The sequence below is a fragment of the Coniophora puteana genome (assembly GCF_000271625.1).
Source record: "Coniophora puteana RWD-64-598 SS2 unplaced genomic scaffold CONPUscaffold_12, whole genome shotgun sequence".
Taxonomy (NCBI): Eukaryota; Fungi; Basidiomycota; class Agaricomycetes; order Boletales; family Coniophoraceae; genus Coniophora; species Coniophora puteana.
This window is the reverse complement of record NW_006913064.1, coordinates 1,348,974-1,361,888: the sequence shown is the minus strand read 5'-3', so window position 1 is coordinate 1,361,888 and position 12,915 is coordinate 1,348,974. Positions and strand designations below refer to the sequence as shown.

The following is a 12,915-nucleotide window of genomic DNA, read 5'->3' as shown; positions in this document are numbered from 1 at the left end:
CGCCCATAATGCATGGGTCCGAGGAGCTATTAGGTCCTGATAGGACCCTGAGATGCCTATGAACTCTTGTCCCGCATTTCCGCTAGCTTGACACATTAGGGGGGTTAGACAACCCACCCGTCATAAGATCGGCTTGCAGATAATGTTTGACAAAGTACCAGTACATGCTTAAGAATTCCAGGATGAATATTGCTAATAATCGGAGGATGTTACAAGAATAATATAATGAAGGTTGAATATAAATCTAAACCATGTCAACTTCACCCTCTGCCACGACCGCCGTCGCGAACCTGACGGATCTGAGGTGCTCAAGACAGCTCTCCCAGCTTTCCACAGACGCGTCCGCGCCTCTGCCCCGCTCCTGCATTCGGATATTAATAACCATCCGCGGTCCGAATATGCACGTCGCCGTGATGACGATCACGTCTGATACGCACAGATAGACTAGACCGTTCTCGGATGTACGTTGCTACGGGCGTCGGGCGGAAGATAATACAAAAGAATAATTAATAAATAGCAAGGAATGACTGATCGGAGGACTCACAGCTCCAGCCCACGACTCGAAGGATGTGATCTCCAGGGACAGCGCTGTGAGCAGCCTATCAAAGGGGATTGCGTATTCATGAGCCGGTGTTCTAGCTGGGGCGCGAACAAGAAGGGGAATAACATACAAGAGAAAATACAACACGTTGTCTCTGACGAGGACAAAAGCCAGCCCGCGCAGACGGCACGCGGTGGCCCAGTTGCGGACGTAGCAGTAGAGCGTGAGCGCGAGTATCACCGCTTCGTACGCGAGCGTCGTGAGCTGGCTGAGTGTGCCTGCCCAGAACGCGGACGAGGAGAGGAGGTTGCCGCATATCCATGCGCTGTTTTGCATCAGGTCTGACACTGGTTGGGTGGTCAGTGTCGGTTATACTCAATGCCCTAAGCATGTGTGGAATGGAGGAACGCACTGATGGTTTGTCCGTGAGGACCATACAATACGATGGACGCTGCCACCGAGACGATGGACTGTAGGATGTATGACGAGAGCAGGAAGTATAGCATCTTGGTTGAGCCCGAGTACAAAGCGTGTAGCCGGAGTATCATCATCGCTGGGTAATGCGTGTACTAGAGTGCAGAGCAATATGACGCAGCATGCAAACCTACCCTGTAGTGCACCGATGACGACGACCTGGAAGCTCATGGAGACGAGGAACAGTACGTAGCCTGGTGAGATTGTGAGTGCTCTATAAATAACGTGAAAAAAGAGTGGCCACTCACACCTAGACTGATCTTGAGCCGCTGCTTCCCGGAATCTCGCGAGGAGACCACTTACGTCTACGAGAGATCAGAGTGGATCCCACATGTTACTAGGGCCATAACGCACTTTATCAGACATCCTTGTTCCAAATACAAAGAACGCTATCGGATTGATCCGATTGTCAGGCATGGTCAAAAGATCCGATCAACATGAACATACAGAGCTCCAGTCTTCACGGGAGTAAGCGCTAATACCGAGGCACAAGGGCAGGGCGCTCACAGGCTGTACAGAATACCTAAATGGCGCAGCTGTTTTTGTTCGGTTCCGTGAGGTCGGGAATCAACCTATGGCTGAAGGTTTGGTTCTGGCTTACCAGGATGTATAGCATGTTGATCAAGGAAAATCGCGATCGCGACCGGTCAGGCTGTGGGATTTTCGAATCGGAGGACCATGTCCACACGTATTGCATCTGCGAAGAAGGAGCGGGGGTGTGAATTACTGTACCAGATTTTATGGAGTGGACAGCTTACCTCGCTATCGAATCGAAGTACTGAGTCGTATGAGACACGTTTTAGCAAAGAGAGGATATGGAACAACTCACGGTAGTCGTATATAGTCGCGAAACATAACGCAACTGGAGCCTTCGGTCAGAGCCGTGTTATCTAGTAACGCAAAGTACCGGCCCTCACCCAGTGCGTAGCTTTCATTCTGCGTGCGCCAGACGAGAGGGAGCCATAGAGATGAGTTGATGACGATCATGTTGCGAATGAGCGTCGAGCGATATGCGAGTGCCGTCACCACAAGTTCTGGAAACGACTTTTATTCCAGCAACGGGCACAGCACCATTCTAAGAGCGTCAAACATCGAACGCTATAGCGGATTAGAGACAAAGATAAGCAGCCACTGACGTAGAGCCTCGGACCCGTCCAAGCGCTTGCACGTTAGCGATCGGGAACCTCAGCCAATAGGACATAACCTGCAGACCTCCATGGCATATACCGGAGAAATTGATCAGGGTTATCGGTTGATAATCTAGAGAGCGCGCAGGGGAGAACAAGGGTGGATGGTTGGGGAACAAGGCTAGTGCGTCCGCCGGATAGAGAGGCACTGGAGCTGTGGCGGATGTGGACCATGTTGTCGGGGATGCTGTGAGTAAGTCTGGTACTGGTTTTCGCTGAGATTAGGGAGATGTTATTGGCATGGTAACATAAATCGGCCTTGAATACTGGCCCTTGGAACATGCAGGCATATGAACCGTTGGGCGCAGTGGTGTCAGGTATTCAAGTTGTTTTCGGGCCAAGTTGTGCCAGAGTGAGCATCGACATTCCAGTGTTGACTGAGGCAAGTGTCAGCAAATCTGGGAGATCAGCCTAGGGAATTATGATGATGTTGTATGCACTGAAATTGACGGGACGAAGAGTCGGGTGCGCGATGATCACACGTGGGAAGCTGTGTTGGCCGCGTGCCTTCCCACGAGCGAGAGTTTGTCAGCAAACCCACGCCACCCTCGGTGTTTGGCCGTGCTTGTATGGTGTCTCTGTTCAATTCATTGTTGATCGACTCTTGTGCGGTCGAGGAGCGAGTCGACGTCCCTCCAAAGCCACCCTATCTCTTTTTCTTTCCATCCATCTCTGCTCCATCCAAAACGCGCATCTCTCTTTCATCCACCAACTAATCGCATCTCTACGCATCTCAACACTAGCATCAACGCATACACGCCACCAGCGCGTTTCTACTCGCATCCACCCCTCAAAGAGCCTCTATTCTCAATCCATCCAGCCCATCCACCCTCATTCACCTCCTACCCAGCCTCTAAAGCCATGTCCACGCGTGATACGCGCTCCCCATCGCCCGTCATCATCCCCACCTCGTTGCACGGCGACGACTTCCCTCAAAGACCCGGTGGCCTCAAACGTTCTGCCTCCGTCGCGAGTCTCCCCACCCCTCCGCGAACGCACCACAAGCGCCATGCACGTCCCAAGTCACGCGCGTCCAACGTCTCGCAGCATCTCTCGTCGGAGGAATCCGGCTCTGACGCGCTCGCGAACGACGACTCGGACCTCGACGGCAACCTAGGCTTAGGCCTGGGAGCGCGTCTACGCGCCGCAGCCTCTGTTGGCGAAGAAAAAGACGAGACAAACAATGGCCGCAAGAAGAGGCGCATGAACGACGTGCTGCCCGGTGGAGACGAGGAAGAGGACGACGAGAATGCGTTCTGGACGGGCCGCTCGGGGCCGCGCCTGGGAGCACCACCTGCCGCATCTACTTTCGACGACCCGTTCGCTGCGCCTGCGCCTACGGAGCCCAAGGAGGACGTCGACCCGACGCACATCGACAAGGTGCAGCACGATGGCTCGGCGAGCCCCGAACCCGCTATGCTCACCTACCGCGTCAAGGCCCCCGTCTCCCCGCCGCCCTCGCGCCGACGTGGCGTGCGCACCACGCGCTCTACTAGGGGCACCGCCACGGTCTCGCTTGCGCCGGGCCTCAGCCCGATGAAGGAAGACACCGAAGGCGAGCACCTTGAAGCGGCGGCGGCGGCGGTAGCAACTCTAGAAGCAGTCCGCGGCCGTGCAGGCCCTCTTCCCCCGAGCACGCCCCCGCGCAGCCTCATGATCGCGGCGCCGACGCTGCCAGTTACACCGCAGCGGACGGCGTCACCCTCCAAGAAGCACAAGCGGACGCGTACGGTCAAGAAGGCTAGGGGGACGAAGATTATGCCTGTGCGCGACTCGCCGTATAACCCTTTCTTGCTTTCGGATGAGGAGAAGGGCGCGGTGGCGCGCATCGTCGATCCGTTCTCGTCTGGTGGTGAGGATGTCGAGGAGGAGGAGAGGGCGGGGCCGTCGAAGAGCCGCCGCGACCAGCTTGCTGCCCGGCGTCAAGTGCAGAAGCGCGCGGAGAGCAGTGGGTGGGAGAGCAGCGACGACGAGTGCTTGGTGCGCAAGCGCCGAGCTAGGGCTGCCAGGGCAGCGGAGGAAGACGATGTCGTGGGCGAGCTGACCGAGTCGGAGAGCCCGACGATTCTTACTGCGAGTGCGCGCAAGACGCGGGCGGCGGCAAAGAAGTACCAGGAGCCGGAGATTATGAAATATACATTGTGAGTATATCCTTGCTCCCTCGGTTACTGTGCTAGCGCTGACTGGGACTCGTACTTTCTTCTTCCTCCCCCTCCCTGCTTTAATCCTCGTCGTCCATCGCCTGTCATGCAGCCGCGGCCAAAAAGCCTATTTCGCCAACCCGCACTTCAAGCGTCCTGAGGCCATCCTCGCCGCCGCCGCCTTGCCGCTCGAGCACCCTGAGTTTGAAGCAGACGAGGCCTGCGCCCCCAAGATGCTCTTCCCCGAGGCGCACGCCGCGCTCGCATCTGCCCGGCGACGCAAGTCGAAATCCCCCGCTCGCGCTGAGGCTCCCTCGACGCCCAAGCGAGGCGCGCGGACCCTTGCGGACGAGTTCGAGGACGCGGAGGCGAACCTCCCGCGCACGCCCGTGCGCCGGTCTCCCAGACTTGCGCAGCATCAGCACCATTACGATGTTGTGGAGGCTGCGGCTGCGCTGGAGAAGGCGCGCGCGCGGGAGCGCGAGAAGAGGGAGACGGCTGCGAAGGCGAGGCTTGCTGCGAGCCAGGGGCTGAGGGCGGGGGCGGTGGTTAGTGAGAAGGACGCGATTGGGCGGAGGGCTGCGGGGCCGTCGAGGAGAGTTTGAGCGCCCGAGGTGCGGTCGGGGTGATATAGGCGGTGGTTTTCGACGCTTTCCAGCCTCCGCGGTCTCTCGCTGTGCATATTCTTGCTCGCGTTCTCGTGCTCTTGTTGGAGCTACTGGCCCTCTGGTTTCGTCAAGTTTCAGCTTTCTGTTCTCGCCGAAAAGGACTCTCGCTCAGCCCCGGACATAAACTCATCACTCGACACTCATCGACATACATACTAACACCATCCTTTCGTCACGCTTTTTCTCCTTTATCTTTCCTCAAGGCCGTCGAGGGCGCACGCTATGCGGCCCCATCGAGCCTAGTTTTGTGCATATACTCTTGTCCTGTTCTCAGCGCTACCCACCTTTATTGTATCCACATTCATCCACTCGTGCTCATAGGAGCACGGGTGCAGGCCCGCCAGATCCGTTGCCGCTGCTAGCTCATTGCGACACACGTTCTATCCATCCTACTCTACGATATCTTTAGTTGTGTTTTTTTTGTTTTGATTTGCGCTTTTTGTTTCTCCTTTTGTTTCTTTTTTTCTTCTATGTATATAGGGTTATGTTTTATGATAAAATGCGATGGATATGCGTATTGAATATAGGATTTATGTGGCTTGTGATTTGTGGACGCTCGTGCGGGTTTGAGAAAGGTTTGTGGTTTGGTGTTGAAATTGAGTTACTTGGTCGTGCTTCGTTCTGCTGCGCTGCTCCTTACTCCAACTCGAATGAATTGACCAGTGAAGCACTAATGGAAACCGCATGTACTGCGGTATGCGCAATACCCGAGTACACCTGCAGCTATCTAGCAGCTCTGTTCGAGCCTCATGGCGGTTAGCTCTAAGTTTCGCGTGTCCATTTGGTGTGGACTGCCCACTCCCCCGAGTCCAGCTGCCCACGTTATTTGATCGTGCTAATACTAATGTAGTTAACTTGCGTGATGGAGCAACGATAGAGCACTCCTGAACTCATACCACCACCAGGTCGAGTTTTTCCCACGTTTGTGGGCAGGGGTTTGGGTCGTTCGTCAACCGTACAAGGGGTTCTCCCCTGCTTTCTGACGTCCCCAACACGGTCACTGAGCATATCCTCTTTGGGCCGTGGCTCGTTGGTCCTCATCCGGTGGTGAGTGGGACATCTATTCTCTGGAGGGCGTCTTTGGACACCGCGACAGCCTCCCCTTTACCTGGTAAAGGGAGTTCGCAGCTGGAACTACTGGCACTGTTGTGTAACTTACCCTCTGGCAGTCTGGATGCCTTGGGGACCTATTCTCCCTGTCCGAGATGTGGGCGGATGGGTGTTTTACCTCCCGTGGTGCGGTCTCCTTTTCGTGGGTTAAAAGTGGATTCCACTACCCCCACGGCGGGTCTCTTTCTTCGTTCCCCAAATCCCGCAAGGGTCTTATAGGGGTCGGTAAGAGGGGGAGTTTGAGGGCAAAAACAAGCCGACCGTAGACAAAACGGACAGGCCACCCCCCTCCTGTGCTGTCTCAGCGCAGGACGTTAGTCGGGGCAACTCCCGCGTTCCACTGCGGGTCACCCCAGGCGAGGCATGGGACTCTTGTGCATGATTGGGGATCCGCGCCTCAGCTGGCACCAGCGAACCACATGCACGGGAACGGGAAACCAGACTCCTCGGTCATGTACTTTTGTGACGCCGAGGTCAAGGCGGGCCGTGGCGGCATGGGAGAGCTGTCCATGTCCGGCCCGAGAGATCTAAATCCCCTGCCGGTCCATGCGCCCGTAAAGGGTTCTATGGGCTCGAGTTGATACCATGCGACTAAAACGATGACTGCCAGGGGCTGGGCACCCGCTGGAGGAAGGTGGTGGGCCTCGCAAGAGCGCCCTTAATGCATGTCATTAATCTGAGGTCAGGCCACGCCTTTCTCAACGAACATACCTCACGCATCGACCCGGTGGTCTCCCCCTCATCGGGGTTGCGGTGCGCCGTCCAACGACGACACCCGCGTTCTGACAAATCTTCTTCTTCTCCCGTTGACATAGGCACACATGGTAGAGCCGGGCAGGTTATCAAGGGCGCGTACATCCTCGGGTGCCTGCTCACGCACGCTGCGGCAACACTTCAGCACGTCCCGAATACTCTAAAGATATACAAGGACATGCGGATGTCTTACACGTGTCGCGTCAGGTTACCGAGGACAGTAAAGCAAATGGGGTGGCATACGAGTTCTTCAGGCCGGGGCGTGCAGGCTGTGCGAGGACGCCAGTGATATTGGGAGACGAGGCGAGGATGATTAGGGAAAGGTGGGGGAGGACTGTGCACAGTGGGGGTGTTCCAGCCATAAGACGAAAAGGTTTATCGTAGCTAAGTACGCACATTGCCACCAATGTACTTCTGCCTTCCGAGGATAATATCATACGCGTCGAGCTTGACCTCAAGGGCCTTAAGCTGCTCCTCCACGACGACTTCATCGGGGGATAGGCCGCGCATCCTGTGGCACCGTAATTGATATCGTCAGCCTAAGTCGAACACGGACAACAAGGGGTGAGAAGACATACGGCTTAAAGGTCTTCTCGGCAGCGATTGCCAGCGTGACCGGGTAGAAGTGAGACTGCTCGATCGAGACGCCCTGCTCGAAGATGGCCTCCTCCTTGGGATCGGTGGGGATCAGCTTCGTGCCCTGGCTAGCGTACTTCTTGGCGAGGTAACGCGCGATGGCGCGCGACTCAAATAGCTTGAAACCGTCCTCATCCTAAGTGTAGAAATGTGAATATACCCGTCAACGTCATGATGACTCATACGGTGCGAAGAGCAGAGCAGAATGGGCCGACGATAAGAAGAGATAGAACGCACGATGTAAGGCACCTGCCCGAACGGCTGGATTGCGGTGAACGCAGGTGATTTATGCTCGGCATTGGCGAAGTCGATCTCGACGAGCTCGTATGGCACGTTGAGCTCCTTGGCCACGGCCGCGACGGTGCGGGTGCAGGTGGCAATGCTGACGCCGTAGAGCTTCAAGACCATGCTGAAATTCTTTTGATATGTGTAGTTGATTTGAGCGGTGCTATAGAGGGAGGATTGGGCGATGGAGGAGAAGTTAACGACCAATATGTGTCTCTTTTATACCTGTACTGTGGCATTAATATTGGGACCTCGCGATCGTACCACATCCACCGCTGCCCCAGCCAAACAGCATCGCGTTGGGGTCCGAGTCATGACTCAGTAGCAACCGTGCAGATCGTATTTTTCCCGAGCGAGCAGGAGTAATTGGGCCCATCTCTCAAGACTGAAACAGGAACCACAGCCAATCAGGGAAAGGCAGCCTGTTACTAGTGCCAGAGCGCAAGTGAAAGTTAGCGCGTCAACATGGACTTGGCAACGTCGATGGGGCTATGACGCACCAACTTCCTACTGACTGGGAACGCCTGAGTCATCGGACGCGATTGCACGGCGTCGGACAGCTAGTGCTACTATAACCCACAGTACATTAACATAGGTTTCACCTGTGTCTATGCACCAATGTTCAAAATCATCCAATTTGAACGACGCATATACTTACCTTTTACAAAAATTTCAAGAAGCTTCTTGATCAGTGACGGTTTCTTGAATCAGCAAAATATCAGTATATGATGCAGAGAGAACCCTACTCGTAAAATTTTCATTTTTACGTTTTAGTTGGCTGCGTCCACTAGCTTTCAATTTTTTGATGCGAGCGTCCCCAAGTCCCCAACGTGAAGACGCCTAATAAGGTGTCAGCAGAACCAGTCGTGGGTAAATTTTGCCACTTGGAGCATTCTTTAAAACGCTCCAACGTCACTATGCACCTCACATGCGACCATGCCTACGACATACTATTCATTCATCTTCACACCATATGCACTCCTCCCCGAAGACGACGGTAGGGTGACGAACACGAGTGAGCTGGGCGTCCCAACACGAGGGGGTGCGGAGGGGTGCGGAAAGCGTGCTGAGCAAGACGACGAGCGCCTACTTTAATCGATTGATCTCTGATGATTTTTACTCAATGAACTGAGTAAGAACTCATCAGGGGACAGTCTGGATTAGGGAATCTGAATGTTACGGAATTTGCCATCTCGACATGCACGCTCCCTCCGATGTCTCCGACATCTGGCCTTCGCCAAGCCGTCTTCGGTCACGAATCCTTCACCGATCGCGGTGGCCCCAGCAGCTCATGCGAACATGCAGCAAGAACAACGAAAATTAGGTCATCCATACAAGACCAATTCAAGAAGGGTGCAGTGCGAAACTCTTAGTAGGACAATCAACAAAGGTCAACACCCTGCGCTAGCATCAAGTGCGGAGCAAAACTACTTAGATCTTACTAGTCGGTTAGACTCATGCGTTATGTATAATATACTTTGTAAAGCTGGTACAGTCTCAGTCATTCATTTCAAGCACTACTTGTAGAAATAGCCGGAAGGGTCATGTCACAAAAGTCTCGATAATGTTCATTGTTTATACAATTTTGAGTACACTTTTGAGCCTCATTTAGTCTAATAAGAACCAGCTTTGACTTAAGCGGCATCCTTAACAGCGAGCCAAGACGGCCTGGTCGAGATCTCCTTCCACCACCTCGCTACATTGGGGCGCGACTCGAAGAGATCGGCCTGGCCGGCCTGGACGAGAAGCTGGCCGTAGGAGAGATGGAACAGGTCCGCAAGGGTGATCTCCTGTATGACACGAACAGCCCACGATTAGCATTTTTGCGATGACGTGAACAAGGAATACGGCGGGAAGACGTACGTTGCCACCGACGTATTTCTGCTTGCCGAGGAGGACGTCGTACGCGTCGAGCTTGGAAGCGAGCGTCTTCAGATGCTCCTCGGCGCGCGCTTCGTCAGGCGTGAGGCCACGCATCCTGTAGCACCGTCATCGTCAGCTTCTATCAAGAATATATCATGAGAGAGTACGTGATACGCACGGCTTGAAGACCTTCTCAATGCCGAATCCAATCGCAGACGGGTAGAAGTTGGACGACTCGATCGAGACACCCTGCTCGAAGATGGCCTCCTCCTTGGGATCGGTGGGGATCAGCTTCGTGCCCTGGCCGGCATACTTCTTGGCGAGGTAGCGGGCGATGGCACGGGACTCGAACAGCTTGAAGCCATCATCATCCTGTGTCATGGGCGGTCAGCTTCTGGACGTCTCGAGCAGAAAGATGGAAGCGAGCGGGTGAGAGAGAACGTACGATGTAAGGCACCTGGCCGAAGGGCTGGACGGCGGTGAACGCGGGAGACTTGTGTTCTCCCTTGGCGAAGTCGACATTGACGAGCTCATACGGGACGTTGAGCTCCTTGGCTACGACCGCAACAGTACGGGTGCAGGTAGAGAAGGAAACACCGTGAAGCTTCAAGACCATGTTGATATTCTCGATGGGATGTTGGTTGGTTTGAAGGGTGCGATGGAGGAGATGGGGACGATGGGGAGAGACGATGGGGTTGGTGTGCGTCACTTATATATGGGCGAATTGGCATTGGAATCTCGTGCGCCATCCATCTCTGGCTCCAGTTTGACAGGTTCGCGCTGGGATCGCGACCGGCAGATCATTTTGTTTCCGAGTTCGCGGGAGCCAATATCCATCTCAAGGTAGGCAATTACTACTAGTAGAACACAACACGTCAACAAGTGGGGGCTATAACACGCCGAAGTGTCTACGTACTGGGAGCGCTTTAGTCATCGGATGCGTATCCCCCGACGGCAGCTTGCTCTTCTATAGTATCACTTGTGCCTATGGGCCTCCTCAAGGTGGTATGACCTTCAATGTGGTGTCAACGGTCCCTCTCGTCGGTGGGTCGGCGGGCAGTGCCCGGGTGATGCTCAAGCGCTCACCACTCTATTCATTCACGTTCACCCCATGCGGCACCTTTCCCGAATTCGAAGGGGGAATGACGAAGCAAGAGGGAGCGACGCGCTCTGAGATGAGAGGTGCTGAGCAAGACGACGAACGCTCTGCTGATGGACGTTGAGCTTGGTTTTGTAAGCTGGGCAAGAAATCATCAGGGGCTAGGCTGAATTAGGGAATCTTCAAGTCGTGAAGTTGCCATTTTGACATGCGTCTCTCCTACGATATCCCGGATATCGGGAATTGTCCCATATGGTCTTCGGTCATCCCTTCCGCCACCGACCGCGGTCTACGAGCCTCTAACAGGTCATGGAAGTGCGAGTACGGCAAGAAACAACGAGAAGCTGACCATGTCAAAGACCAATTCAAGGTTCAAATGGGGATCAAAGGGTAAACATGGGGAGAATGTCGTTCAAGAGCGCTAGGAGGCTCAAAGAGTATATGAAGGGGCCGATGATCTAGTAGATCCTTCAGGGCGCTAGGTGAGTGATAACGCTGTCGCCTGCAAGTGCTTTCTGAGATGTTGGAAGGCCAAAAGCCAATTTGTCCTTCCAGAGGATGCCAGGGGCTGACCGTCTGAGTCCTGGCGACCTCTCTGGCACACGCTTGAGACTGGGCATTTACAAATGATGGCAGGGTGCTTTACACAACGCAGCGCATGTCATCAGACTAGCTCCGCTCTCGGAATCGAGCAGCAGCTCTCGGCCTGGATTATGGCAGTGGAAGAGGGCAAGTCAAGGTCAGCCGAGTTTGGACCGAGTATGGCCATCAGTGAAACAGCAGCGGCGGTGTGCTCACGCGCGAGCCCAGCGCTTGAATGGCCAAAGTCAACTGGACGTCATACAAGACGATGACTCGACGGTGACTTTGACGGTGAGTCAGTCAGTCGTTGAGACGACGGTCGAGGTGATGACTACCGGGGCGATGACAGGATACCCCTGATGTAGCTCTGAGCTGGAGAGCTTCTGTGGCAGGTATTGGTTTCACGCTACGCACTATGGCCCACAGAGTGCTATGATACATGGCAGGGTAGATTGACATGTGTATCGGTGTTTCGGCCTCTTGGCTCTTAAGGTGTGGTGACGGGGGTCCATGTTATAATGGGCCCCTCTTATCAATTCTTTAAAGCTGAATAGAGCCAATGAGTAGATGCATAGCGAACACACTTCTGAAATGAGGCCCAAGTTTGCGCTCTCCCATTTGTAGTGCTTCGCTTCCTTCTCACACGTTGGCTTCTCTTTGGCGCCGGGCGATGTGACCCTCGCACTATCGTGCTGCTTTCCAACCACAACCGCGGACGACATCTGGGTACGGAATGGCAGATTCCTTGCTGGTGCACACTGTGTCGCCCCCTAACATGAGCAGGAGGAGGGGGAACGGAAAGGGAAAGAAAGGCAAGAAAGATCGAGTGAGGTCTCACGTTACTTGCTGTGATAGTTGGGCTGACCAGCATCACCGACGGCAAAACAGATTCCAAGCCAGCACAGTCAAAGCCAGCAGAGTCAAGATAGTCAGAGCGGACACAAAACGATGTCTGGCAATTCAGCCGGGCAACGATACCGCCAAACCCGAGCTCGGTGGAGCCAAGGACAAGCTCAACGCCAGCAGACGGTTCCGAGTCCCAGCTGTGCTCAAGACCAAGTTCAGCATCATGTTCACGAAGAGTCGGCAAACGTCGACATGTACAATTACGACATGAACGATGATCGTGTAACAGGTCAAGCTGACAATTTGTTCCACGAAGGACATCAGCTTTCAGAATCTGAAAGTGACGATATGTACAACTACAACAGCATGGACGATGAGGAAGACTCGTTGGTGAACCGGATGGGCTACAGCATCACGGGCATGATGCGTTTGGGACTCAATCCATGGAATGTAGATGATGTCGTGCGTTATTCTCCCGAGTCTTTTACTCCTATGAGTCGGTATTAACGAGTCTCGCCATGACGTCAGTTTGAGTATCCGGATGTTTTGCGTCAGGTAGAAAGACACATGGGCTGCGACTGGCAGAGGTTTGACTGACTTACAATGATCGATGTGGCTTCATCAGGACATCGGGATAAGCGAAGCGTTGTGTTTGATAACGAGAACCGAGCGAGGCACCGTTACGAGGATGCCTCACGCTTATGATATTCAAAAGAAATACTTGGCCGCG

At 54.3% G+C, this 12,915-nt stretch overlaps 7 protein-coding genes across 7 annotated transcripts; 3 read left to right on the top strand and 4 right to left on the bottom strand.

Annotated features, from left to right (window-relative positions):
• Positions 1-172: 172 nt before the first annotated feature.
• On the bottom strand, positions 173-2,109 carry CONPUDRAFT_146358 (uncharacterized protein). The gene is made up of 12 exons (XM_007774587.1): positions 1,933-2,109; positions 1,845-1,877; positions 1,774-1,793; positions 1,617-1,712; positions 1,523-1,551; positions 1,463-1,473; positions 1,366-1,404; positions 1,150-1,209; positions 954-1,094; positions 672-888; positions 545-599; positions 173-469 (listed from the first exon to the last, which is right to left on the bottom strand). Exons 1-12 carry the CDS (start codon positions 2,000-2,002, stop codon positions 245-247), a joined length of 996 nt encoding a protein of 331 aa, XP_007772777.1. The 5' UTR covers positions 2,003-2,109; the 3' UTR covers positions 173-244.
• An 840-nt stretch (positions 2,110-2,949) lies between these two features.
• CONPUDRAFT_146357 (uncharacterized protein) lies at positions 2,950-5,397 on the top strand. Its single transcript, XM_007774586.1, has 2 exons — positions 2,950-4,343; positions 4,456-5,397. Exons 1-2 carry the CDS (start codon positions 3,064-3,066, stop codon positions 4,946-4,948), a joined length of 1,773 nt encoding a protein of 590 aa, XP_007772776.1. The 5' UTR covers positions 2,950-3,063; the 3' UTR covers positions 4,949-5,397.
• Positions 5,398-6,540: 1,143 nt separating this feature from the next.
• On the top strand, positions 6,541-6,702 carry CONPUDRAFT_92523 (uncharacterized protein; the record flags this gene model as incomplete). The annotated part of the gene is made up of 1 exon (XM_007774585.1): positions 6,541-6,702. The coding sequence occupies one exon, from the start codon at positions 6,541-6,543 to the stop codon at positions 6,700-6,702; it is 162 nt and encodes a 53-aa protein (XP_007772775.1).
• Positions 6,703-6,712: 10 nt separating this feature from the next.
• CONPUDRAFT_157646 (uncharacterized protein) lies at positions 6,713-6,934 on the bottom strand (the record flags this gene model as incomplete). The annotated part of the gene is made up of 2 exons (XM_007774584.1): positions 6,713-6,778; positions 6,833-6,934. The coding sequence occupies 2 exons, from the start codon at positions 6,932-6,934 to the stop codon at positions 6,713-6,715; spliced, it is 168 nt and encodes a 55-aa protein (XP_007772774.1).
• A 253-nt stretch (positions 6,935-7,187) lies between these two features.
• On the bottom strand, positions 7,188-7,918 carry CONPUDRAFT_157645 (glutathione S-transferase; the record flags this gene model as incomplete). The annotated part of the gene is made up of 4 exons (XM_007774583.1): positions 7,188-7,208; positions 7,271-7,385; positions 7,453-7,646; positions 7,748-7,918. 4 exons carry the CDS (start codon positions 7,916-7,918, stop codon positions 7,188-7,190), a joined length of 501 nt encoding a protein of 166 aa, XP_007772773.1.
• Positions 7,919-9,328: 1,410 nt separating this feature from the next.
• Positions 9,329-10,813, bottom strand: CONPUDRAFT_129659 (glutathione S-transferase). The gene is made up of 5 exons (XM_007774582.1): positions 10,575-10,813; positions 10,104-10,515; positions 9,837-10,030; positions 9,659-9,773; positions 9,329-9,585 (listed from the first exon to the last, which is right to left on the bottom strand). The coding sequence occupies exons 2-5, from the start codon at positions 10,272-10,274 to the stop codon at positions 9,430-9,432; spliced, it is 636 nt and encodes a 211-aa protein (XP_007772772.1). The 5' UTR covers positions 10,275-10,515; positions 10,575-10,813; the 3' UTR covers positions 9,329-9,429.
• A 505-nt stretch (positions 10,814-11,318) lies between these two features.
• On the top strand, positions 11,319-12,913 carry CONPUDRAFT_139296 (uncharacterized protein). The gene is made up of 3 exons (XM_007774581.1): positions 11,319-12,165; positions 12,228-12,647; positions 12,714-12,913. The coding sequence occupies exons 1-3, from the start codon at positions 12,073-12,075 to the stop codon at positions 12,780-12,782; spliced, it is 582 nt and encodes a 193-aa protein (XP_007772771.1). The 5' UTR covers positions 11,319-12,072; the 3' UTR covers positions 12,783-12,913.
• The last annotated feature ends 2 nt before the right edge of the window (positions 12,914-12,915 follow it).